This window comes from Oncorhynchus keta, chromosome 32 (genome assembly GCF_023373465.1).
Source record: "Oncorhynchus keta strain PuntledgeMale-10-30-2019 chromosome 32, Oket_V2, whole genome shotgun sequence".
Taxonomy (NCBI): Eukaryota; Metazoa; Chordata; class Actinopteri; order Salmoniformes; family Salmonidae; genus Oncorhynchus; species Oncorhynchus keta.
Genome location: NC_068452.1, coordinates 12,769,881 through 12,795,921, shown reverse-complemented (window position 1 = coordinate 12,795,921; position 26,041 = coordinate 12,769,881). Strand labels below are relative to the sequence as shown.

General features: G+C 40.4%; 2 protein-coding genes and 1 long non-coding RNA gene across 10 annotated transcripts in view; 1 reads left to right on the top strand and 2 right to left on the bottom strand.

The window, feature by feature from the left end:
* The window catches only part of LOC118365099 (zinc finger protein ZFP2-like), a 323,918-nt gene that overhangs the window by 142,773 nt on the left and 155,104 nt on the right, over positions 1–26,041 (top strand). For 2 of the 3 annotated variants that reach the window (XM_052490219.1, XM_052490218.1), the window contains one exon: positions 932–3,759. In XM_052490219.1, coding sequence (XP_052346179.1) covers positions 932–2,088 — 1,157 coding nt within the window. In that variant the 3' untranslated portion in view covers positions 2,089–3,759. Of the gene's footprint in view, positions 1–931; positions 3,760–26,041 lie in introns of those variants that run through there. The other variant, XR_008088208.1, reaches the window with a different exon arrangement.
* The window catches only part of LOC118365129 (zinc finger protein 501-like), a 309,516-nt gene that overhangs the window by 279,327 nt on the left and 4,148 nt on the right, over positions 1–26,041 (bottom strand). The window contains exons 2-4 of one of the 6 annotated variants that reach the window (XR_008088211.1): positions 10,022–12,927; positions 9,666–9,807; positions 8,047–9,415 (exon numbers count right to left, since the gene is read on the bottom strand). The exons of 2 other annotated variants lie outside the window; for them this stretch is intronic. Coding sequence is in view for 1 of the 4 variants with exons in the window: in XM_052490226.1 (XP_052346186.1) it covers positions 9,258–9,415 (158 nt within the window). In the remaining 3 variants the exon portion in view is untranslated. Of the gene's footprint in view, positions 1–8,043; positions 9,416–9,665; positions 12,928–26,041 lie in introns of those variants that run through there. 3 more of the 6 variants (XR_008088209.1, XR_008088210.1, XM_052490226.1) reach the window with 3 other exon arrangements.
* Positions 5,260–6,824, bottom strand: LOC127914409 (uncharacterized). Its single transcript, XR_008088242.1, has 3 exons — positions 6,586–6,824; positions 5,823–5,914; positions 5,260–5,383 (listed from the first exon to the last, which is right to left on the bottom strand). It is a non-coding gene; the product is annotated as an uncharacterized LOC127914409 (long non-coding RNA).

Below are 26,041 nucleotides of genomic sequence, written 5' to 3'. Positions count from 1 at the left end.
GGGTGAGATCTTGCGTGGAGCCCCAGATCGAGGGAGATTATCAGTGGTCTTGTATGTCTTCCATTTCCTAATAATTCCTCCCACAGTTAATTTCTTCAAACCAAGCTGCTTACCTATTGCAGATTCAGTCTTCCCAGCCTGGTGCAGGTCTACAATTTTGTTTCTGGTGTCCTTTGACAGCTCTTTGGTCTTGGCCAGAGTGGAGTTTGGAGTGTGACTGTTTGAGGTTGTGGACAGGTGTCTTTTATACTGATAACAAGTTCAAACAAGTGCCATTAATACATATAACGAATGGAGGACAGAGGAGCCTCTTAAAGAAGTTATTACAGGTCTGTGAGAGCCAGAAATCTTGCTTGTTTGTAGGTGACCAAATACTTATTTTCCACCATATTTTGCAAATAAATTCATTAAAAATCCTACAATGTGATTTTATGGATTTCTTTCTTATTTTGTCTGTCATAGTTGAAGTGTACCTATGATGAAAATTACAGACCTCATCTTTTTAAGTGGGAGAACTTGCACCATTGGTGGCTGACTAAATACTTTCTTGCCCCACTCTACTACGTCCATAACTATCGGTTTCCTCATTAGCGGGGAGGTGTTTCTGCAATCAAATTTTGTGCGCATCGCCCTTGTGCTGCAATTTTATTAAACACAGAAAGGGGCCTATATTGGAGACCAAAAGTCGTCTGGCACACTGCTTTGAGTTTCAACAACATTAATAACTTATTTCTAGTCAACAGTCATCAATGTCACTACTAATGTGAAAATACGACAAAATGTGACTTCTTGCTAATTTTAAATAATTTTAACATTCATTAGACATCAATTGCTGTACAACATCATGGCTACTCTGTTGGCCTGACCTGTCTTTTACAGTGTTTTTCTGCTGTTGTGGGCTTTGAATCATCTGACTTTGTTGTTCACACAGGAGAGAGTGGGGACTATCGTGGATCCTGTGGGGATACTCAACAACCTCATGATGCTGAAGAGGCAGAGAAGAGTCTCTCCAGATCAAAACACCTCAAGAAACACCTGCAGAGATCCACAGGGAAGAGAACTCACTGCTGCTCTGACTGTGGGAAGAGATTTACCTTATCAGGCATTAAAATTCATCAGAGAACACACACAGGAGAGAAGCCTTATAGCTGTGGTCAATGTGGGAAGAGTTTTAGTCAATCTGGTGATCTGACAGTGCACCAGAGAATACACACAGGAGAGAAACCTTATAGCTGTGATCAATGTGGGAAGAGTTTTAGTCAATCGGGAGATCTGACAGTGCACCAGAGAATTCACACAGGAGAGAAACCTTATAGCTGTGATCAATGTGGGAGGAGTTTTGTTCAAGCAAGCCATCTGACAGTGCACCGGAGAATACACACAGGAGAGAAACCTTATAGCTGTGATCAATGTGGGAAGAGTTTTAGTCAATCTGGAGATCTGACAATGCACCAGAGAACACACACAGGAAAGAAACCCTATATTTGTGGTCAATGTGGGAAGAGTTTTGTTAGATCTGACCAGCTGACATCACACCACAGAACACACACAGGAGAGAAACATTTTAGCTGTGGTCAATGTGGGAGGAGTTTTACTACATTTAGCTATCTGACAGTACACCAGAGAAAACACACAGGAGAGAAACCTTATAGCTGTGATCAATGTGGGAGGAGTTTTACTTCATCAAGCTATCTGACAGTACACCAGAAAAAACACACAGGAGAGAAACCTTTTAGCTGTGGTCAATGTGAGAGGAGTTTTACTACATCTAGCTATCTGACAGTACACCAGAGAAAACACACAGGAGAGAAACCGTATAGCTGTGATCAATGTGGGAGGAGTTTTACTACATCTAGCAATCTGACAGTCCACCAGAGAAAACACACAGGAGAGAAACCTTATAGCTGTGATCAATGTGGGAAGAGATTTGCTACATCTGGCCACCTGACTCAACACCAGAGAATACACACAAGGGGGAAATCTTATATCTGTGGTCAATGTGGGAAAAGTTTTGGTCAATCTGGCCATCTGATTCAACACCAGAGAACACACACAGGAGAGAAATCTCATAGCTGTGACCAGAGATAAGGAGTTGTTTCATGATTTCAATGAATTAATGTCACAATGTAGAATGTTTTAACATTGTAGTAGGAGTATTTTAATGATTTCACAATGTAGAAGCCTAAACGTTTGCCCCCTTATGAATTGGTTTCAACATGGATATTAGCCTCGGGGGAAATCCAGGCTCTGAAATGGAAGAGTTCTATTTATGTGATTTAACAAAAATGGACAAAGAAAAAAAGAGTTCAAATCAAATGTATTTATATAGCCCTTCTTACATCAGCTGATATCTCAAAGTGCTGTACAGAAACCCAGCCTAAAACCCCAAACATCAAGCAATGCAGGTGTAGAAGCACGGTGGCTAGGAAAAACACCCTAGAAAGGCCGAAACCTAGAGAGGAACCAGGTGGCCAGTCCTCTTCTGGCTGTGCCGGGTGCAGATTAACACAGAACATGGCCAAGATGTTCAAATGTTCATAAATTATCAGCATGGTCAAATAATAATAATCACAGTAGTTGTCGAGGGTGCAACAGGTCAGCACATCAGGAGTGTATGTCAGTCGGCTTTTCATAGCCAATCATTAAGAGGTCTCTACCGCTCCTGCTGTCTCTAGAGAGTTGAAAACAGCAGGTCTGGGACAGGTAGCACGTCCGGTGAACAGGTCAGGGTTCCATAGCCGCAGGCAGAACAGTTAACTGGAGCAGCAGCACGGCTAGATGGACTGGGGACAGCAAGGACTCATCATGCCAGATAGTCCTGAGGCATGGTCCTAGGGCTCAAGACCTCAGAGAGAGAGAAAGAAAGAGAAAATTAGAGAGAGCATACTTAATTTCACACAGGACACCGGATAGGACAGGTACTCCAGATATATAAAACTGACCCGAGCCCCCCGACACAAACTACTGCAGCATAAATACTGGAGGCTGAGACAGGAGGGGTCAGGAGACACTGTGGCCCCATCCGATGATACTCCTAGACAGGGCCAAACAGGAAGGATATAACCCCACCCACTTTGCCAAAGCACAGCCCCCACACCACCAGAGAGATATCTTCAACCACCAACTTACCATCCTGAGACCAGGCCGAGTATAGCCCACAAAGATCTCCGCCACGGCACAACCCAAGGGGGGGCGCCAACCCAGACAGAGATCACGTCAGTGACTCAACTCACTCAAGTGACTCACCGCTCCTAGGGATGGCATGAAAGAACACCAGTAACCTAGTGGCTCAGCCCCTGCAATAGGGTTAGAGGCAGGGAATCCCAGTGGAGAGAGGGGAAGGGCGGTTCGTTGCTCCAGAGCCTTTCCGTTCACCTTCACACTCCTGGGCCAGACTACACTCAATCATATGACCTACTGAAGAGATGAGTCTTCAGTAAAGACTTAAAGGTTGAGACCGAGTCTGTGTTTCACATTGGTAGGCAGACCATTCCATTAAAATGGAGATCTATAGGAGAAATCCCTGCCTCCAGCTGTTTGCTTAGAAATTCTAGGGACAATTAGAAGTTTCGACAATTGTTGTCCTCTAACCTACAAATTGTCCTCTAACCAGGGATGTACACATTACTCCCAGATTCCATGTGGGTTTTGAGCTGTTAGTTTTAACAGGATGTGCAACCTCATCTCTCTCCTCTTGCACAAATTATTTTAGCATGATATCGATGAAAAATATATCTCCCATTTCCATGTGTTTTTTTTTCCAACAACACATACAACCGAATTTCCCCTCTAATCGATATAAGTGAATTATTGCTACTGTCAAAACAACAGCTTTTTTGGTGCTTGTGCAGTTTATAAGGAGCTTGTTTTAAAAATACAATTAATACGGTTATTGTGGCAAATGTTTGTGTGTATAGCACATGTTATGTTTTCAATTTATCCCAAACTGTTCCTGCATATTGGTTATTGATTTGGATACGTTAAAACTGTGTTTTGACATTGGGCTTATCCCACTTAGCAAAATGTAATTGAAAAGATGTTGAAAGTATGACTATGCAATCAAATATTTCAATTCATGTAACATTTAGTAGTGATATTTATTCATGCAACCAACTGACCATTTTTTGGTACAATTATATTGACATTGTTGCCCTGTTTTTAGAATATCAGGGTTAATTCTCACGTGCCAAACCAAATGTACTAGAGCATGACATTGGGGACTGGGCCCAGAGCCAACAACATGCCTATTGAGTGAACCCTGAAAAGAGAGAGAAGCTCCGCAGTGAGGTGGAAAGTTACTACGGATATCGCAGGAGTTTCCTCTTGAAATCAGACATGTCCGTGGTAAGGAAAATTTGGTTGCTGAATATCTCTGGGGTCAAAAAGATTTGTGTTTTGCGTTTATCCAGTGTTTTTATTTGGAGTTTTATCTCTTTTTCTTTTCTGTATTGAAACTGCACTGTTGGTTAGGGGCTCGTAAGGAAGCATTTCACTGTTGTATTCGGCGCATGTGACTAATACAATTTGATTTGAGTTTTGTTTGGGCTCGTTCCAAGGGGAAGAGTTCTAGAAGCTAGTGGGTTTTAGGATTCTATAGAAAGAAAAGGAGAAAAAATATGATTGTTTAGGAATAGGTGTTGTTTTTCTATTTTTTAATTGTTGACAGCCAGTAGACGCCATGTTTATATTGGTAAAGCATTGTAGTTGATTATAATGTCAACTGGAAGTTGTTTTCTGTTGGTGGTGAGCAAACTTGTCCAACAAAAATATACCATATAAGGGGGAAGGTGTTCCAGGCTTTGGTTTTTCCATTTATGCTTTGAGGTTGGCCTTTCGCGTGTCTTGCTCGTTAGCACGTAGGACGCACTGATCGGTGTCACCTCGTTAGTCGGTATGTGTTACACCTGTGCTGGCTTGTCCATCTTGTTGGTGGGAAGGTGTTTAACCTGAGCTGGTCCAGGTTCTATTTAAGAGTGTCTGGCCTCTTAATATTTTAATCTATGGCATTTTCTTATGGTGCTCATTAGTCTTCTGTTTGATATGTACTAAATATTTATGTTTATTTTCATAGTTTTTTTCCCTGTGAAGCCATTGTGTTGCATTCATGTCTGAAATGTGCTGTACAAATAAAGCTTGATTTGATTTCAACAAATGAACCCAATCAACAGACTCCTGGTCCCTCTTAGTATGAAAATCAGTATCAATCCCATGTGAAAGGATTCAACTAACTGAAACAAACAAATGGATCAAACAGATCAAGCCTGCTGAAGGCGTGGTGGAGTGGTAAACACCACCCCTGGCTCTACCAGGGGCTTGAGGTGGTCTCCCACAGCTCTGCTTATGTCATGTTCTGTGGCCTTGCCGTTCCATTTGTTGACTGCCCCTGCAACACAGAGAGAAACACATTTAGTCATATTATATAAAACACTCAAAAGTAATGGATATGGAGCATCTATGGCCTCAGTGACACCTAAATGTGACTTCTTTTATCAGATCTCTCCAAGCTGCATTAGGTTCAGATCTACCAGGATGGGCCTTTGACAGTCTGGACACAGTCAGGCCACCAAATATGAATAAGCAATGTAAAGAGATGTGGGGTAAAGTACATTCTACACAAATTACCTTCATAATATCAAATAACAAATGTGTGTCTGAGGGGAAATTAACTTTCATACAACCAAAAGGGGTGAGAAATTACACCAATATCAGTGAACAATTTGGACTACTGTAAATAAACATGGATGATGTAAATGTATATTACCTTTTGCTTACGTGATGAACCGCTAAGGGGACATAAATATTTACCATCTGTGACCTCTCACCTCTCTGGCTGTAGAAGTGTTCTTCATAACCAGTCCCTCAACAGCTCTCTGACTGAGCTCCACCCTCACTGGGTCTTCAGAGGAGAGGAAGGCTGAGGAGGGTGAATGGATCAGTCAGTCAATAAAGTGTAGAGCTGCTGTCTATGCTGTCTGACAAAATCACAATTCTAGTAGTAAATTAAAGTAATTAAGGCTTTATGACTTTTTATTTTTGTACCTTTATTTAACCAGGCAAGTCCGTTAAGAACAAATTCTTATTTTCAATGACGGCCTAGGAACAGTGGGTTAACTGCCTGTTCAGGGGCAGAGCAACAGATTTGTACCTTGTCAGCTCGGGGGTTTGAACAACGCTCTAACCACTAGGCTACCCTGCCGACTGCTGAGTACCAACTATTAATCACTTAGATCATGTATTTTCAGGTAGAGATAGATCCTTGGGACATCACTAGCCCATTGCAGTTGACATTTAAAATGGTTACGGAAGGGTTTAGGAGCATTGACCATTGTGCAATCTTCTATCTCTTTTACATAGCAGGTGATGGGTTCTGACCTCTGAACTTGAAATATCCTTATTATGTGAAATGGAATGAAACGATAATGTATGTTGATGCTAATATGATGTACAATATTCCATGATGTTTCTATATGATAACAATAGCCTAATATATTGAATTAATGTGCCATATACTATTGTTTTAACAGTTTCACTAATTACTTTGAATTAACTTAATTATTATGATTCAACATCTGTTCACCGTCTCACCTCATACTGTTTTGGAGCAGCAGCTGCCTTGATCGTTGATGCTAATCAGCATGTCTGAATATGAGAGTAAATAGAGCCGACGACAACTCTAAAAATATAGGGTTCAACTGAAGTTGTTCTCAGATCCCAAAGAACCGTAGTGTTCTTGGTCAATGAAAAACAGCCCCAAAAGGTTATTCAAATAAATTGTTAGAAGGTGGGTTCATCGAGGAACCTCCGTTGTTGCTGAACTTCTTCCGGGAATTTCGCAATTACAAATGAAAACGATGGTGACACGTTTGGATGCGACAACAAGTTAAAAAGTTTAAGTTGGGTTGATGTTTGGCTCTGAATATGTATCGAAATAATTTATATAATAATAATAATAATAATAAAATAACATAATAATAATGAATAACGAAGACAATGATGGTTTTCTGTGAATATCTTCCATAACGTTACTATAGTTAATTACCGTAAATATTAGAAAGCCGGGTTTGACCGTCAGCGTTGTATGAGCTACAGTACAGTAACGTTATGTCCTAACTAGGCACAACTAGGTTTGGATTACTTCCCTCAACTATATTCTTTCACATATATTGTATATCGTTTCCATAAAGCCAACATAGTTTTACACTCGTATGTTCCCAATCAAGAGTAGTTCTCACTTTTGTGAGAATGAACTAGCTAACGTTAACTAACTAAGGATTGGTGACCTTTCCAGACGAGACCTTACAACGAACTGAATCGTCAATGGTCTTCCTCTTTATATAGCCTGCTACAGCATGCGATACTATTAACCCAGAAGGGGGCATAACGTTACATGGACAATACTATACCTTTTTGGAAACGTTACATGTACAATACTATCCCATTTTGGAGACGTTACATGTACAATACTATCCCTTTTTGGAAACGTTACATGTACAATACTATCCCATTTTGGAAATGTTACAAGGACAATACTATCCCATTTTGGAAACGTTACAAGGACAATACTATCCCATTTTGGAAACGTTATACATGTCTGCCCCCATGTGGAGGGAAATTAATATCTTAGATGGTAGCTGAAGATGGGATTGAAATACATAATTGTATTAATACAGTGTCTAGACTACCTATTTTGTATAAATGCCCTTCAGAATCCAAACACAGTATTGCCACGCAGCAAAATGTTGAGTATAATCTTTCAAGTCAGCCTGATAAAATATTGAACAATTTGTGTACAAAGATATCTTGAAATGTGATATTGGGCCTGTATGGCAGTACTGTCACTGTGTGGCAGTACTGTATTGGCTAGTGCTTTCTCCAATATGTTCTTCTATTTTACATTCAATTGTATGTTAATGCCATTTATCTTTCAATATTTTTTAAATATATATATATATCTTTTAATGCTTGTAAGACGATTCTTTGACACATTTTCTCTTCCTTTGATATTCTTATAGGACAGAACATGGACACAATGCAATTGGGATCAAGAAGGTACAGATATGCTGTATTTGAAGTGTACATTCAACTTTCATAGCAGTCAAAACAAACAGACATCTATTAGCATACAAATGTTTGCAAATTATCTTTTCAGATCTTCTCAGAAATGAATCAAGTCCATATAGACAAAAAGAGAATTGAAGGACTATCAGAGGTAGAGAGGCGAGGCAGGGGTGAGGACATCATCCTGCTATTTTGACTGTCCTTGAAGGACAATACAAAATAGGTATTTGCTCTTATTCCTTCCCTTTCTCTAATGTATTTTGTAATAAAATTATCAAGTGTAGTAAGATCATTGCTTTACTTTACTTGGACTGGAGACCACAGCAGCGATCCTGCTCTTGCCCAACCTCTTCAATGAGGACCCGACTGGCCTTTATGTCTGTGATATGCCTATGCACCAATCATCTGTTTCTTCATAAACATAGGTGTGCATGCTTATATAAAACTACAGCTGAACATTTATGTTCTTTGTATGTGTATTAATCTTTTCTTACTTTTGTTGACACAGATTTCACCGCTCTTCATTTCTTTACTGCACATCAGTGGAAATCCATTTCACCATTAGAGTGAAATCCCACTGGCCTTTGATGGGGAGAACATCCACACCCTCGAGGACGTCCCCATGGGACTTGGGTCTCTGCTACGGCTGGATTTTTTATTTTCCATAAATTTTCCCCAAAATTTCATAAAAACACTTATGTTCTTAAGTTACTGTGTTCTGGGGAGAAGAGAAGTTGGGGTGAAGTTAACAGGGCCGGTCATAAAGATGGCAAACTTCCTAACATAACTAAGTGAATATGATATACACACTAAAGCTGACAAATCTGTATTTAGCATCAAGTCTACAATATTGTTAGTTTACCTATGATTCATTTTTAATGTATGTTGTTTATATTGTACATCATTATTTAATTAAAAAAAAAATGTCATGAAAAGCACTAAACAAAGTAAATGTATTATTTATTATGGTCTGACATGTTTGCAGAAATGTTGCAATTTTGTAATGTGTTGTGTTTGGTAAATTGTTTTGTAAATATTAATTCACATTTGTGGTGCCATTAAATAAATAATTAATTATTTAAATCAATATTGTTATTATTAAAATATGTTTTTATAATGGAGGGAGGGTGGACAGGGAGTTTAAAAAATGAACCCCAAAAGGTTCTTTGAGGCATGATAAGGGGTACGCTCGCTGCCTCTCAGATCAAAGGTCGGTTCATCTGCTCCGTTCCCGAAGTGTGGTCTCCCTGAGATTGCAGGTTTGAGGGATCCCCCGTGCACGGTTTACCCAGGTCGTCAGGAGCGGTCACCAAGTCAGGATTCATATCCCCATTGCCAAATGTGGTGGTTAATTTCTCTAATATCAAATGAGGAGAAACAAACATATCAAGTCAGTTATTCTTAAACTAAATCTTTATATACTTACTATGGGATCAGGGCAATACAACGCACACATATAAAGTGAATCAATTGAGTGCTCTACGATGATGATGATTCGTTGAGAGCCACGAGACAAAAGTATTTCACAGGCAAGATACACCCCTTTCAATCTACATGACAAAGATGTATAGAACAGGTCACAAGGTTAAGACTTGTATGAAATATACTTAGAATTCACAGCAGACAGCATCTGCTGTAAAAACAGTCCTCTGTGTAAAGACCAGGGTCTGGCCCTGGGGTCATCTCTCCCTGGTACCATATCGAACAGAAACTCATGCTCTGGAATGTGGTCTCTTTAGGTTTTATCACCTAAAATACATTGTAAATCTCCTGTCAGTGTTTTCACCCAGGGGCCCATCCTCAGTAGAACACACAGACGCTATAGTTCTAAGAACTCTCTATTCTGTTGCATAAAACAACCATTTGATACAATAAAAATATTATAACATAAGCTTGCAATTTTGCTCTCAATGTCCACTGAAAGTTGACTAGTAACAACAACGGGGACCTAAAAGACACCCACCATGAGACCCCCTAAATCTTCCCAAGAAGCGACAAACAAAATAAAAAAAACACAACGAACTTAAAAATGGGACGCAACTAAAGGTGTTGACTCTCCACATCTATCAAGACAACTGGAGCACTGGGCCAGACACTCTTAAATAGAACCTGGACCAGCTCAGGTGAAACACCTTCCCACTAACGACATGGACAAGCCAGTACAGGTGTAACACATACTGACTAACGAGGTGACACCAATCAATGTGTCCTACATGCTAATGAGCGAAAGTTCAACCTCACAACATAAATGGAAAAACCAAAGCCTGTAAAACATTCCACTTTAAGACAACAAATATATCCTATATTTTTGATGGACGAGTTTGCTCACCACCAACAGAAAACAACTTCCATTTCACATTATAATCAACTACAATGCTTCACCTTCTACAATATAAACATGGTGTCTGCTGGCTGGCAACAATTGAAGACAGCAAAAAAAAAAAAAAAATCGAAATAATAATATACATTATTTTTTTTTTCCATTTTTTTTAATAGAACCCAAAAACTCACTAGCTAATAGAAATCTAGTCCACTTTTTATTTAACTAGGCAAGTCAGTTATGAACAACTTCTTATCGACAGTGACAGCCTAGGAACAGTGGGTTAACTGGGGGGAGAACAACATATTTTGGATGGGATTTGGGAAGTGAACTGAGAGTGCCAACAGAGCATTGCCAGTTTGGAATTCTGTCCAATGCCCCCCACCACCCAGGAGCAAGTCATCCTGGGAGAAGCTGATGGAAGGAGTCAGTGAAGAGCCAGAAGAGAGATCCACCTTTCAAAATGTTTATCAGCTCGGGGATTCGATCCAGCAACCTTTCGGTTACTGCCAAACGCTCTAACCACTCGGCTACTGAAAGTACGTTGACATTACGTTGTTTTCAAGTAATTAAAAAAATAACCCCAAAATACATATTTTCAACTACAACCGAACAAATATTGGATGTCAGGCATAGTCTTCTTTTCAATTACATTTTGCTCGGTGGGATAGCCCCAAAGTAAAAACACAGTTTTAACGTGTTCAAATCAATAACCAATATGCAGTTTGTGATATATTGAAAACCTAAAAATAAAATGTGCTATGTACACAAACATCTGCCACAATAATCACATTACTTGTATTTTTTAAACAAGCTCCTTATAAACGGCACAAGCATCAGAAACACTTGTTTTGACAAGTAGCAATAAATCACTGATATCGATTAGGGGGGAAATCAGGTTGTACGCGCTGTTGAAACTAACACAACTAAAAGAACACATTGAAATGGGAGATATCTTTTACCTCACTGATTATAGGACAACCTGCAGAAGACAGTCAACTATATTTTGGAGTGATGCATTTAAATTTAGGGGTCGCTAAACTAAGGAACGCAACACTTATTTGACATCACTCATCGATATCATGTTGAAATCAATTGTGCCGAGAGGGAGATGAGGTTGCACGTCCTGTCAAAACTAACAGCTCAAAAACCACACAGAATCAGAGAATAATGTGTACATCACTGGTTAGAGGACAACTTGTAGAAAACAGCTCGCTACATTTTGAAGTGTTACATTTTGATTCAAGTGGGTCACCAACACGGGAAGTGTAGTCACTTTTTGTTAAATCACATAAATAGTACTCTTTCAATTCAGAGCCTGGATTTTTCCCAAGGCTAATATCCATATCATGGTGAAATCAATAGAACAGGGGGCAAACGTTTAGGATTCTACATTGTGAAATACCTTAAAATACTCCAAATACAATGTTAAAAAAATTCTTCATTGTGAAATTATTTCATTGAGATCATGAAACAACTCCTTCATGTATTTTCTGATGAGTTCTCTCCTGTGTGCGTTCTCTGGTGTAGAGTCAGATGGCAAGATTGCCGAAAACTCTTCCCACATTGAACACAACTGTAAGGTTTCTCTCCTGTGTGTGTTCTCTGGTGCAAAATCAGACTGTTTAGCTGAGTAAAGCTCTTCCCACATTGATTACAGCTATACGGTTTCTCTCCAGTGTGTGTTCTCTGGTGTAGAGTCAGATGGCAAGATTGACTAAAACTCTTCCCACATTGAACACAGCTGTAGGATTTCTCTCCTGTGTGTGTTCTCTGGTGTAGAGTCAGAGTGCTAGATGCAGCAAAACTCTTCCCACATTGAACACAGCTGAAAGGTTTCTCTCCTGTGTGTGTTCTCTGGTGTTGAGTCAGAGTGCTAGATGCAGCAAAACTCTTCCCACATTGACCACAGGTATACGGTTTCTCTCCTGTATGTGCTCTCTGGTGTAGAGTTAGATTGCCAGATGTAGTACATCTCTTCCCACATTGATCACAGCAGTAAGGTTTCTCTCCTGTGTGTGTTCTCTGGTGCACTGTCAGAGAGCCAGATCGACCAAAATTCTTCCCACATTGAACACAGATATAAGGTTTCTCTCCTGTGTGCGTTCTCTGGTGCACTGTGAGCTCTCCAGATTGACCAAAACTCTTACCACATTGACCACAGCTATAAGGTTTCTCTCCTGTGTGTGTTCTCTGGTGTATAGTTAGATGGCCAGATGTAGTGCATCCCTTCCCACAATGACCACAGCTGAAAGGGTTCTCTCCTGTGTGTGTTCTCTGGTGCACTGTCAGAGAGCCAGATCCACCAAAACTCTTCCCACATTGAACACAGCTATACGATTTCTCTCCTGTGTGTGTTCTCTGGTGCATTTTAATGCCTGATGACGTGAATCTCTTCCCACAGTCAGAGCAGCAATGAGTTCTCCTCCCTGTGGATCTCTGCAGGTGTTTATTGAGGTGTTCTGATCTGGAGAGACTCTTCTCTGCCTCTTCAGCATCATAAGGTTGTTGAGGCTTCCCAAAGGATCCACGATAGTCCCGTCTCTCTCCTGTGTGAACAACAAAGTCAGACAGATGATTAAAGGCCCACAACAGCGGTAATCCCCTGTAAAAGTTGATGCCAACAGCGTAGCCATGATGTTATACAACAATTGTAATGTCTGTAATGATTGTTAAAATTATTTGACAATTGTCTTAAAATGAGCAAGAATAGTCATAGGTTGTCTTGTTTTCACATTAGTAGTAACATCAATGATTGTAGGATAAAAATAAGATATTCATGTTGTTGAAACCCTAAACAGTGTGTCAGACAACCTTTGGCCTCCAATATAGGCCCCTTTCTGTGTTTGCTAAAATTGGGGCACGAGGGCGATTTGATTGCAGGAACTCCTCCCTGCTAATGAGGAAACTGATAGTTATGGATGTACTATATCTGCCTGGAGCAAAAATGGTGAGTAAAGATTTTAGTTTTTCACAATGTATTCTGAATGTGAATATGGGAAAACTCAGGGGAGTAACCTCCATTTCCAGGTTGCTTATGAGTGCATTTCACACTACTTTGGATTATAATTGTAAGGCTCGTTTGAATATCCTGTTTAATATGTTTGCTACAGTATTATGAATTATGTGTAATTATTAAACTGTCTATGACACAGGTTCCGCTAAAGAACCCCCCAACATTCCGCTGAAAAGGCAGCGCGGGATATTCAATATTCTTTCAAAATATTTATCTTTCACACATTAACAATACAGCAAATGAAAGAAACATCTTGTTAATCTACCCATTGTGTCCCGATTTTTAAAATGGTTTACAGCGAAAACACAACATATATTTACGTTAGATCACCACCAAATCCAAAACACAGCCATTTTTCCCAGCCAAAGATAGTCACAAAAGCAGAATTAGAGATAAAATTAATCACTAATCTTTGATAATATTCATTAGATGACACTCATATGACATCATGTTACACAATACATTTATATTTTGTTCGATAATATGCATATTTATATCCACAAATCTCAGTTTACATTGGCGCCATGTTCAGAAATGCCTCCAAAATATCCAGAGTAATTACAGAGAGCCACGTCAAATAACAGAAATACTCATCATAAACTTTGACGAAAGATACGTTTTACATATAATTAAAGAGATACTGGTTCTTAATGCAACCGCTGTGTCAGATTTTTAAAAAACGTTATGAAAAAAGCATCCCATGCAATAATCTGAGACGGCGCTCAGACGTAAATATATTTCTCCGCCAAGTTGGAGTCAACAGAAATACGAAATTACATCATAAATATTCCCTTACCTTTGATGATCCTTCATCAGAATGCAGTGCAAGGAATCCAAGTTCCACAATAAATCGTTGTTTTGTTCCATAATGTCCATTACTAGTGGCCAATTAGCTACTTTAGCTAGCACGTTTAGTTCACATGTCCAAAAGCTGGCGCTGGTCCAGGCGAACTCGGAGGAAAACTTCAAAAAGATATATTCCAGGTCGAATAAACTGGTCAAACTAAGCAGAGAATCAATGAGTTGAAAATCAACCAGCCCCAGAATTTCCACTTCCTGTTTGGAAGTTTGCCTGCCCTATGAGTTCTGTTATACTCACAGACATAATTCAAACAGTTTTAGAAACTTCAAAGTGCTTTCTATCCAATAGTAATAATAATATGCATATATTAGCATCTGGGACAGAGTAGGAGGCAGTTCACTATGGGCACCCAATTCATCCAAAGTGAAAATGCTGCCCCCTATCCCCAAAAGGTTAAAGAACCCGGTTAATGACAGTATCCATTTGGGGGTTGTCAATAAAGTTAAGATTTTATTTTGTATTTCACCCTTATTTAACCAGGTAGGCCAGTCGAGAACAAGCAGTGCGACAAAAAAACAACAGTTACACATGGGACAAACAAACGTACAGTCAATAACACAATAGGAAAATCAATATACAGTGTGCAAATGGAGTAAAGAGGAAAGGCAATAAATAGGCCATAGTAGTGAAGTAATTACAATTTGGCAAATTAACACTGGAGTGATAGATGTGCAGATGATGATGTGCAAGTTGAAATACTGGGGTGCAAAAAAAAAAAACATGGAGATGAGGTAGGCAGTTGGATGGACTATTTACAGATGGGCTGTGTACAGCTGCAGCGATCCACTGCTCAGATAGCTGATGCTTAAAGTTAGTAAGGGATTTATTAGTCTACAACTTCAGCGATTTTTGCAATTCGTTCCAGTCATTGGCAGCAGAAAGCTGGAAGGAAAGGCGGCCAAAGTAGGTGTTGGCTTTGGGGATGACCAGTGAGATATACCTCCTGAAGCGTGTGCTATGGGTGGGTGTTGTTATAGTGACCAGTGAGCCGAGTTATGGCGGCCTCGCAAAGACTTTTTAATGACCTGGAGCCAGTGGGTTTGGCGACGAATATGTAGCGAGGGCCAGCCGACGAGAGCATACAGGTCGCAGTGGTGGGTGGTATATGGGGCTTTAGTGACAAAACCGATGACGCTGTGATAGACTGCATCCAGTTTATTGAGTAGAGTGTTGGAGGCTATTTTGAAAATGACATCACCGAAGTCAAGGATCGGTAGGATAGTCAGTTTTACGAGGGTATGTTTGGCAGCGTGAGTGAAGGAGGCTTTGTTGCGAAATAGGAAGCCAATTCTAGACTTAATTTTGGGTTAGAGATGCTTAATATGAGTCTGGAATGAGAGTTTACAGTCTAACCAGACACTTAGGTATTTTTTTGTTGTCCACATATTCTAAGTCAGAATCGTCCAGAGTAGTGATGCTAGTTAGGCGGCGGGTGCAGGCAAGATCGGTTGAAGAGCATGCATTTAATTTGACTAGCGTTTAAGAGCAGTTGGTGCCAACAGAAGGAGTTTGGTATTGCATTGAATGGCATTGAAGCTCGTTTGGAGGTTTGTTAACACAGTGTCCAAAGAAGGTCCAGATGTATACAGAATGGTGTCGTCTGCGTAGAGGTGGATCAAGTAATCACCCGCAGCAAGAGCAACATCATTGATGTATACAGTGAGTGAAGGAGGCTTTGTTGCGAAATAGGAAGCCGATTCTAGATTTAATTTTGGATTGGAGATGCTTAATATGAGTCTGGAAGGAGAGTTTACAGTCTAACCAGATACCTATGTATTTGTAGTTGTCCACATATTCTGGACAGAAACGTCAGAAACGTCCAGAGTAGTGAGGCGGGCGGGTGCAGGCAGCGATCGGCAGCGATCGGTTGAAGAGCATGCATTTAGTTTTACTGGCGTTTAAGAGCAGTTGGAGGCCACAGAAGAAGTTATATGGCACTGAAGCAGAATACGGTGATTGACAGAGTCGAAAGCCTTGGCCAGGTCGATGAAGACTGCTGCACAGTACTGTCTTTTATCGATGGCAGTTATGATATCATTTAGTACCTTGAGTGTGGCTGAGGTGCACCTATGACCAGCTCGGAAACTGGATTGCACAGCGGAGAAGATACAGTGAGATTCAAAATGGTCAGTGATCTGTTTGTTAACTTGGCTTTCAAATACTTTAGAAAGGCAGGGCAGGATGGATATAGGTCTGTAACAGTTTGGGTCTAGAGTGTCACCCCTTTTGAAGAGGGGGATGACCGCGGAAGCGTTCCAATCTTTAGGAATCTCGAACGAGACAAAAGAGAGGTTGAACAGACTAGTAATAGGGGTTGCCACAATGGCGGCGGATAATTTTAGAAAGAGAGGGTCCAGAGGGTCTAGCCCAACTGATTTGTACGGGTCCAGCTTTTGCAACTCTTCCAGAAGGAGAATGTTTTTGGAGTTAGAGCTACAGGATGCAAATTTCTGTTTCAAAAAGCTAGCCTTTGCTTTCCTAACCGACTGTGTGTATTGGTTCCTGACTTCTCTGAAAAGTTGCATATCGCGGGGATTATTCGATGCTTGTGCAGTACGCCACAGGATGTTTTTGTGCTGGTCGAGGGCAGTCAGGTCTGGAGTGAACCAAGGGCTATATCTGTTCTTAGTTACACATTTCGTGAAAGGGGCATGCTTATTTAAGGTGGTGAGGAAATTACTTTTATAGAACAACCAGGCATCCTCTATTGACGGGATGAGGTCAATATCCTTCCAGGATACCCAGGCCAGGTCGACTAGAAAGGCCTGCTTGCAGAAGTGTTTTAGGGAGCGTTTGACAGTGATGATGGGTGGTCGTTTGACCGCGGACCCATAATGGATGCAGGCAATGAGGCAGTGATCCTGATTGAAAACAGCAGAGGTGTATTTGGAGGGCAAGATGGTCAGGATAATATCTATGAGGGTGCCCATGTGTACGGATCTAGGGTTGTACCTGGTGGGTTCCTTGATAATGTGTGTGAGATTGAGGGCATCTAGCTTGGATTGTAGGACGGCCGTGGTGTTAATCATATCCCAGTTTAGGTCACCTAACAGAACGAACTCTGAAGATAGACGGGGGGCAATCAATTCACATATGGTGTCCAGGGCACAGCTGGGAGCTGAGGGGGGTCTGTAACAGGTGGCAACAGAGAGAGACTTATTTCTGGAGAGATTAATATTTAAAATTAGAATCTCAAACTGTTTGGGTTTAGACCTGGAAACTTTGTAGGTCATCTCTGCAGTAGATTGCAACTCCTCTCATTTTGACGGTTGTAGTTGGGGATGGAAACTTCAGAATATTTGGTGGCCTTCCAAAGCCAGGATTCAACACGACAAGGACACCAAGGTTGGCGGAGTGTGCTAAAGCAGTGAGTAAAACAAACTTAAGGAGGAGGCTTCTGATTTTAACATGCATGAAACCAAGACGCCTGGGGACACACTGGGCCTGGGTTAACCTCTACATCACCAGAGGAACAGAGGAGTAGGATGAGGGTACGGCTAAAGGCTATCAGAACTGGTTGTCTAGTGCATTGGGAACAGAAAGTAAAAGGAGCAGATTTCTGGGCGTGGTAGGATAGATTCAAGGCATAATGTAGAGACAGGGGTATGGTAGAGTGCGGATACAGTAGAGGTAAACCTAGGCATTGAGTGACGATAAGAGAGGTTGCATCTCTGGAGGCACCAGTAATGCTAGGTGAGGTCACTGCATGTGTGGGAGGTGGGACAAAAGAGTTCTCTGAGGCATGTTGAGTTGGACTTGGGGCTCTGCAGTAAAATAAAACAATGATAACAACCCTAAACAACAGTATACAAGGAATATTGACATTAGACAGACATAAAGCGAGGCATAAAGCAACCGCAGGTGTTGATTGGGAGAGCTAGCTAAGACAACAACGGTTAAGACAACAGTTAATCAGCTAAGACAACAACAACAACAACAGGTAAAATGGAGATGAATGGGCAGAGAGGGTCAGTTAACTACACACAGGGCCTGAGTTGAGGCTGGGACTGACAGATAAACAAAATGGAGTACCGTGATTAATGAACAGTCCAGCAGGCATCAGCTACATAGCCAAGTGATCATAGGGTCCAGTGAACAGAAAAATATGAACCAGGGAAGCCTATATGGTAGTCTATACTACGCTGGCCGGGAGATGCGCCTGGCTCGAGGCTAACTGGTACAAGCTTCGGGACAAGGGCATTAGCCACTTTAGCCAAAGGTCCAGAGCTTACGGCAGGAATCCGGTGATGTCGTGGCTTCTAGTAATCTTAGTGAAGAGTCTGGGAGGCATCCGCTGTGTAGCTGAGTGATCATAGGTTCCACTGAGCAGGCCAGGAGATGGGCCTGGCTCAAGGCTAGCTTCGAGGCTGGGCAACTCTGTGGCAGCTAGCTTGCTGCGATTATCCGGTGTAATTGTCCAGAGTAAGGGCGCACACTTAATTACGCATATAGAAGTAGGACTAGTCTACCTGGTCTGCACACAAATGTAGGCCTGTAAATGTGCCCATTTGGGGATGTCTGATAGTATTTCTGATTGTCTTAACTCACCACTAATGAGTTGTGGAGCTTCTCCAAAACATTTTTCTTCACCTCAAACAGCAAGTAAACAAAGTATAATCAAAATCAATTGCGTATGACAATAGCTCTTCAAAGTATTTTCGTAAAACATTTCCAGCTCTCACCCTTTCAATAACCACTCGGCATGAAAGGGAAAAAAAAGTCATTCTCTGATCCAGTGGAAATGTCATAAAATACCTGATTACTTCTTATCCTTTGCACAAATAGCCGACAGCTGTGTCTGTCCAGAACTCACTGGTGCATGGAAACTGAGGGCCTAGAATATTTTATACAATGTTGCAAGTTTCGGAGGACCAAGTTGATACAATGTTTCAAGATCGTTGTAGACAGGCCATGTGCAGAAAATGTGAATAAAAGTTACTTTTATATTTGTATCATTTTAATTTAGATAGAATGTATATTAATCACAGACAATTAATTTGAGATACTATTATAAATTAAACTGTTCCACGAAAATATGCATATGAAAATCCTTACTGGCACGCAGAGTGGTAGAAATGGTAAGATAACTTGGCACTCCAAATGGAAAAGGTTGCCGACCCACTACAGGAAACTTCAGGAGCATAACGGCAGAATTTTTCTCCTTCTGGTTACGTTATCTTGATCTCTGGCTCCCTCAAATCTTCATTATTTGATCAAACAGCATGCTTAAAACTTCTTATGGCTGCAGGGGCAGTATTGAGTAGCTTGGATGAAAGGTGTCCAGAGGTGCCCAGAGTAAACGGCCTGCTCCTCAGTCCCAGTTGCTAATATATGCATATTATTATTGGTATTGGATAGAAAACACTCTGAAGTTTCTAAAACTGTTTGAATGATGTCTGTGAGTATAACATAACTCATATGGCAGGCAAAAACCTGAGAAGAAATCCAAACAGGAAGTGAGAAATCTGAGGTTGGTCGATTTTCAACCCAGACCCTAATTAATTCACAGTGGGATATGGATGAAGTTGCACTTCCTAGGGCTTCCACTAGATGTCAACAGTCTCTAGAAACTTGAATGAGGCTTATACTGTGCTGTGGGGGCTGAATAACAGCTGAATGAGTCAGGTTTCTGGCAGAGAGCCATTTCCTGGTCACGCACATTTCACATAATAGCGACCTGCGTTCCATTGCTTCTCTACACACAAAGGTTGGAAAGTTATTGAAGATTTATGATAAAAACATGATTCGATACTTAGTTTGAAATGTTTCTGTAATATAAACTTTTGGAAGTTTTTGTCCGAAATTATGCCTGACCTGCACGAGCGTTTGGATATGTGTACCTAACGCAATAACAAAAGTAGCTGCTTGGACATAAATAAATAATGGACATTATCGAACAAATCAAGCATTTATTGTGGAACTAGGATTCCTGGGAGTGCATTCTGATGAAGATCAAAGGTAAGGGAATATTTATAATGTTATTCCTGATTTCTGTTGACTTCGGATATTTTTTTTCTTTTTCTGAGCGCCGTCTGAGATTATTGCATGATTTGCTTTTTCCGTAAAGATTTTTTTAAATCTGACACAGCGGTTGCATTAAGGAGAGATATACCTATAATTCCACGTGGATAACTTTTATTTTCATCTACATTTATGATAAGTATTTCTGTTGAATTGATGTGGCGATGCAAAATCACAGGATGTTTTTCGAACTACTGAACGTAACGCGCTAATGTAAACTCAGATTATTTTATATAAATATGAACTTTATCAAACAAAACATATAGTGAGGGAAACAAGTATTTGATCCCCTGCTGATTTTGTACGTTTGCCTACTGACAAAGAAAGTATCTGTCTGTAATTTTAATTGTAGGTTTATTTGAACAGTGAGAGACAGAATATCAACAAAAAAATCCAGAAAAACACATGTCAAAAATGTTGATTGGTTTGAATAATTAGCATTTTAATGAGGAAAATAAGTATTTGACCCCTCTGCAAAACATGACTTAGTACTTGGTGGCAAAACCCTTGTTGGCAATCACAGAGGTCAGATATTTCTTGTAGTTGGCCACCAGGTTTGCACACATCTCAGGAGGGATTTTTTCCCACTCCTCTTTGCAGATCTTCTTTTGAGGCTGACGTTTGGCAACTCGAACCTTCAGCCCCCTCCAAAGATTTTCTATGGGATTAAGGTCTGGAGACTGGCTAGGCCACTCCAGGACTTTAATGTGCTTCTTCTTGAGCCACTCCTTTGTTCCCTTGGCCGTGTGTTTTGGGTCATTGCCATGCTGGAATACCCATCCACGACCCATTTTCAATACCCTGGCTGAGGGAAGAAGATTTTCACCCAAGGTTTGACGGTACATGGCCCCGCCCATCGTCCCTTTGATGCAGTGAAGTTGTCCTGTCCCCTTAGCAGAAAAACACCCCCAAAGCATAATGTTTCCACCTCCATGTTTGACAGTGGGGATGGTTTCTTGGGGTCATAGGCAACATTCCTCCTCCTCCAAACACTGAGGGAGATTGAGATTATTTTGTGTTTCTTCCATTTGTTATTCTGTCTCTCACTGTTCAAATAAACCTACCATTAAAATTATACACTTTGTCAGTGGGCAAACATACAAAATCGGCAGGGGATCAAATACTTTCCCCCCCTCACTGTACATGTATTGTGTAAACATGAAGTCCTATGAGTGTCATCTGATGAAGATCATCACAGATTAGTGATTCATTCTCTCTTTGTGCTTTTTGTGACTACTCTCTTTGGCTGGAAAAATGTTTTTCTGTGGCTTGGTGGTGACCTAACATAATCGTTTGTGGTGCTTTCGCTGTAAAGCCTATTTGAAATCGGACACTGTGGTGGGATTAACAACAAGATTACCTTTAAAACGGTATAAGATCCTATGTTTGAGGAATTTTAATTATGAGATTTCTGATGTTTTGAATTTGGCGCCTTGCACTTTCACTGGCTGTTGTCATATCGAACCTGTTAAAACCACTTAAGCCTACACCCTACTTTTTCGAACATTCTGTTAAAAATCGTGCAACATTTCAGCGTCCTGCTACTCATGCCAGGAATATAGTATATGCATATGATTAGTAAGTGTGGATAGAAAACACTCTGACGTTTCTAAAACTGGTTAAATCACGGCTGTGACTATAACAGAACGTGTGTTTCATCGAAAAGCGGAAGAAAAACTGATCACCAAAATCTGGAAAAAATATCAATCTGCCACTTGCATGTATTGTCTATGGGAAACCAAATTACATATGGGGCTGAGATTGCAAGTCCTACAGCTTCCACACGATGTCGCCAGTCTTGTCAATTGCCTGGGCTTTGTTTCTTGGTGAAACGAGTAAAAGAGAGCCCATTCCTTACGGTCTCCGACAGGATGTTTTGGAGGAGAAATTTCAGAACATGATTTGAAGACGTGGAGCTATTCAATACACATCGCCCCGTGATCAATTTGATAGATTATTAACGTTGGATTACAAAAGTATTTCGAAGTGTTTTGTGAAAGTTTATCGTCGACTTTTTTAATTTTGAAAAATGACGTTGCGTTTTAAAACGCTGTTTTTTCCTGGATCACACACTTTTCATAGATCGATATTTAGGGTATATATGGACCGATTTAATCGAAAAAAAGACCCAATAGTGATGTTTATGGGACATCTGGGAGTGCCAACAAAGAAGCTCGTCGAAGGTAATGAATGTTTTATATTTTATTTCTGCGTTTTGTGTAGCGCCGGCTATGCTAATTATTTTGTTTACGTCCCCTTCAGGTATTTCGGGGTGTTGCATGCTATCAGATAATAGCTTCTCATGCTTTCGTCGAAAAGCATTTAAAAAATCTGACTTGTTGGCTGGATTCACAACGAGTGTAGCTTTAATTCAGTACCCTGCATGTGTGTTTTAATGAACGTTTGAGTTTTAACGAGTGCTATTAGCATTTAGCGTAGCGCATTTGCATTTCCAGATGGCTAGATGGCACGCCTGCGTGTCGGGTGCGCTTAAGAGGTTAACGGGATTGCAACCCTAAGAAGTTTTAAAGCATCAGACCAGTTCTGTACATATAGTTGATTTTATTAAAAAGGTGTGTTTTTATATGGAAAAATACAAACAACATTTCAACTAATCGATTGGTGGAATGAACAGATGACTCTTGGTTGACCAAGACTTATTTTAGGTGGGGACAGCACTAGAACATGATTTTGGGGCACCTGAGTGACGCAGCGGTCTAAGACACTGCATCTCAGTGTTTGAGGCGTCACTACAGACACCCCGGTTCGAGTCCAGGCTGTGTTTCAAACCGGCTGTTATTGTGAATTAAACAAAGGTTACATTTATTTTCAATAATATAAAACATAGTTCAGACCCCTTCCCTTTTTCCACATTTTGTTAAGTTACAGATTTATTTTAAAATGTATTTATAAAAAACAGAATCCTCATTAAATCTACACACATTAATGACAAAGTGAAAACAGGTAAAAAACAGAAATACCTTATTTACTTAAGTATTCAGACCCTTTGCTATGAGACTCACAATTGGTTTCAGGTGCATCCTGTTTCCATGAACCTCTTATGGCTGCGATCCCCGTACAGGGATCAACATCAGGGGAAATGTCAGAGTGATAACTAAAAATACAACGTCGTAACATTAAACATTCTTGAAAATGCAAGTGTCTTACACCCTTCAAAAGATTAGAATCTTGGTAATCAAACTACGCTTTCCAATTTAAAATAGCTATTACAGAGAACAAATACCACGCTTTTGTTTGAGAAGAGCAATCAACAACAGAAACATTTTTCGCCATGAGTTTTTACACATTCACATCTGAAGGTAAAATTATGACTAACATTCTGATATCGTGCTCTTATTTCTCTTCCTGAGGGTCCCAGTGATCAAATGAAGTGCTGTTTTCTTTGATAAAATCCATGTTTATAGCCTAAATCGAAACATTTTGTCAACCATTTGTGCCATGAATTCCATCTATCCATTTTTTTACGGAGCATTCGACGTAATTACACACAGTAAACAATAGTTTATCTAGTCATGTTTGGTTTCAGTGCATTCCTCTGGATGTTTGCAACACAGCCAAAAGTCAGTGTTTTTGCGGGGAGTATTGACCGAAGTGAACTGTTTTGAAGACAAAGTGCAATGACTTCCTTGCGCACCAATCAAGCATTGTTGATTTGACTGTATTTCTGCCCAATGACCTCGGATCTTCATGAATATCTAGCTGGGTCGATAGCCAATGAGCTGAGGTAAATGCCAGTATGTGATGGTTATGGGTTGGACCACCATTCCTTGTTTGTAAACGCACAAACTCCATTCTCGCCTTGACCATCAGAGTAGTTTCAGTGACGCATGTTACGCACAGCAATATTTTGGAAAGTAGTATTTTCAATGATTTCATTGAAGACATCATGGCGAATAAATCAGGAAAAGCGAAGTCCAAAAGTCTAAGTATACAGATATACACCAGATTATAGAAGAGATTGATCGGGAAAGTGAGACAGATATTTTGTTTGAGGAATCTTTAAGTGTTATGATTCAAACAGGACCTGAGGAGCTGTTTCTGCAAGGACACGACGTACTTCTGGACGGGTAAGTGCTAATGCCGTTTTATGAAATATAAATATATATATATTTTTGCAAAAAAAAATTGGTTTGTTTGGGTGTGTGTGTGTTGGTTTGTTTGGATATATATAAATATATATTTGCAAAAATAAAATAGGTTTGTTTGGGTGTGTGTGTTGGTTTGTTTAGACACACACACACACACACACACACACACACACACACACACACACACACACGTATGTATATACAGTGCCTTGCGAAAGTATTCGGCCCCCTTGAACTTTTGCCACATATCAGGCTTCAAACAAAGATATAAAACTGTATTTTTTTGTGAAGAATCAACAACAAGTGGGACCGAATCATGAAGTGGAACGACATTTATTGGATATTTCAAACTTTTTTAACAAATCAAAAACTGAAAAATTGGGCGTGCAAAATTATTCAGCCCCCTTAAGTTAATACTTTGTGGCGCCACCTTTAGCTGCGATTACAGCTGTAAGTCGCTTGGGGTATGTCTATCAGTTTTGCACATCGAGAGACTGACATTTTCCCCCATTCCTCCTTGCAAAACAGCTCGAGCTCAGTGAGGTTGGATGGAGAGCATTTGTGAACAGCAGTTTTCAGTTCTTTCCACAGATTCTCGATTGGATTCAGGTCTGGACTTTGACTTGGCCATTCTAACACCTGGATATGTTTATTTTTGAACCATTCCATTGTAGATTTTGCTTTATGTTTTGGATCATTGTCTTGTTGGAAGACAAATCTCAGTCCCAGTCTCAGGTCTTTTGCAGACTCCATCAGGTTTTCTTCCATAATGGTCCTGTATTTGGCTCCATCCATCTTCCCATCAATTTTAACCATCTTCCCTGTCCCTGCTGAAGAAAAGCATCCCCAAACCATGATGCTGCCACCACCATGTTTGGCAGTGGGGATGGTATGTTCAGGGTGATGTGCTGTGTTGCTTTTACACCAAACATAACGTTTTGCATTGTTGCCAAAAAGTTCAATTTTGGTTTCATCTGACCAGAGCACCTTCTTCCACATGTTTGGTGTGTCTCCCAGGTGGCTTGTGGCAAACTTTAAACAACACTTTTTATGGATATCTTTAAGAAATGGCTTTCTTCTTGCCACTCTTCCATAAAGGCCAGATTTGTGCAATATACGACTGATTGTTGTCCTATGGACAGAGTCTCCCACCTCAGCTGTAGATCTCTGCAGTTCATCCACAGTGATCATGGGCCTCTTGGCTGCATCTCTGATCAGTCTTCTCCTTGTATGAGCTGAAGGTTTAGAGGGACGGCCAGGTCTTGGTAGATTTGCAGTGGTCTGATACTCCTTCCATTTCAATATTATCGCTTGCACAGTGCTCCTTGGGATGTTTAAAGCTTGGGAAATATATTTGTATCCAAATCCGGCTTTAAACTTCTTCACAACAGTATCTCGGACCTGCCTGGTGTGTTCCTTGTTCTTCATGATGCACTCTGCGCTTTTAACGGACCTCTGAGACTATCACAGTGCAGGTGCATTTATACGGAGACTTGATTACACACAGGTGGATTGTATTTATCATCATTACATTTACATTGACATTTAAGTCATTTAGCAGACGCTCTTATCCAGAGCGACTTACAAATTAGTCATTTAGGTCAACATTGGATCATTCAGAGATCCTCACTGAACTTCTGGAGAGAGTATGCTGC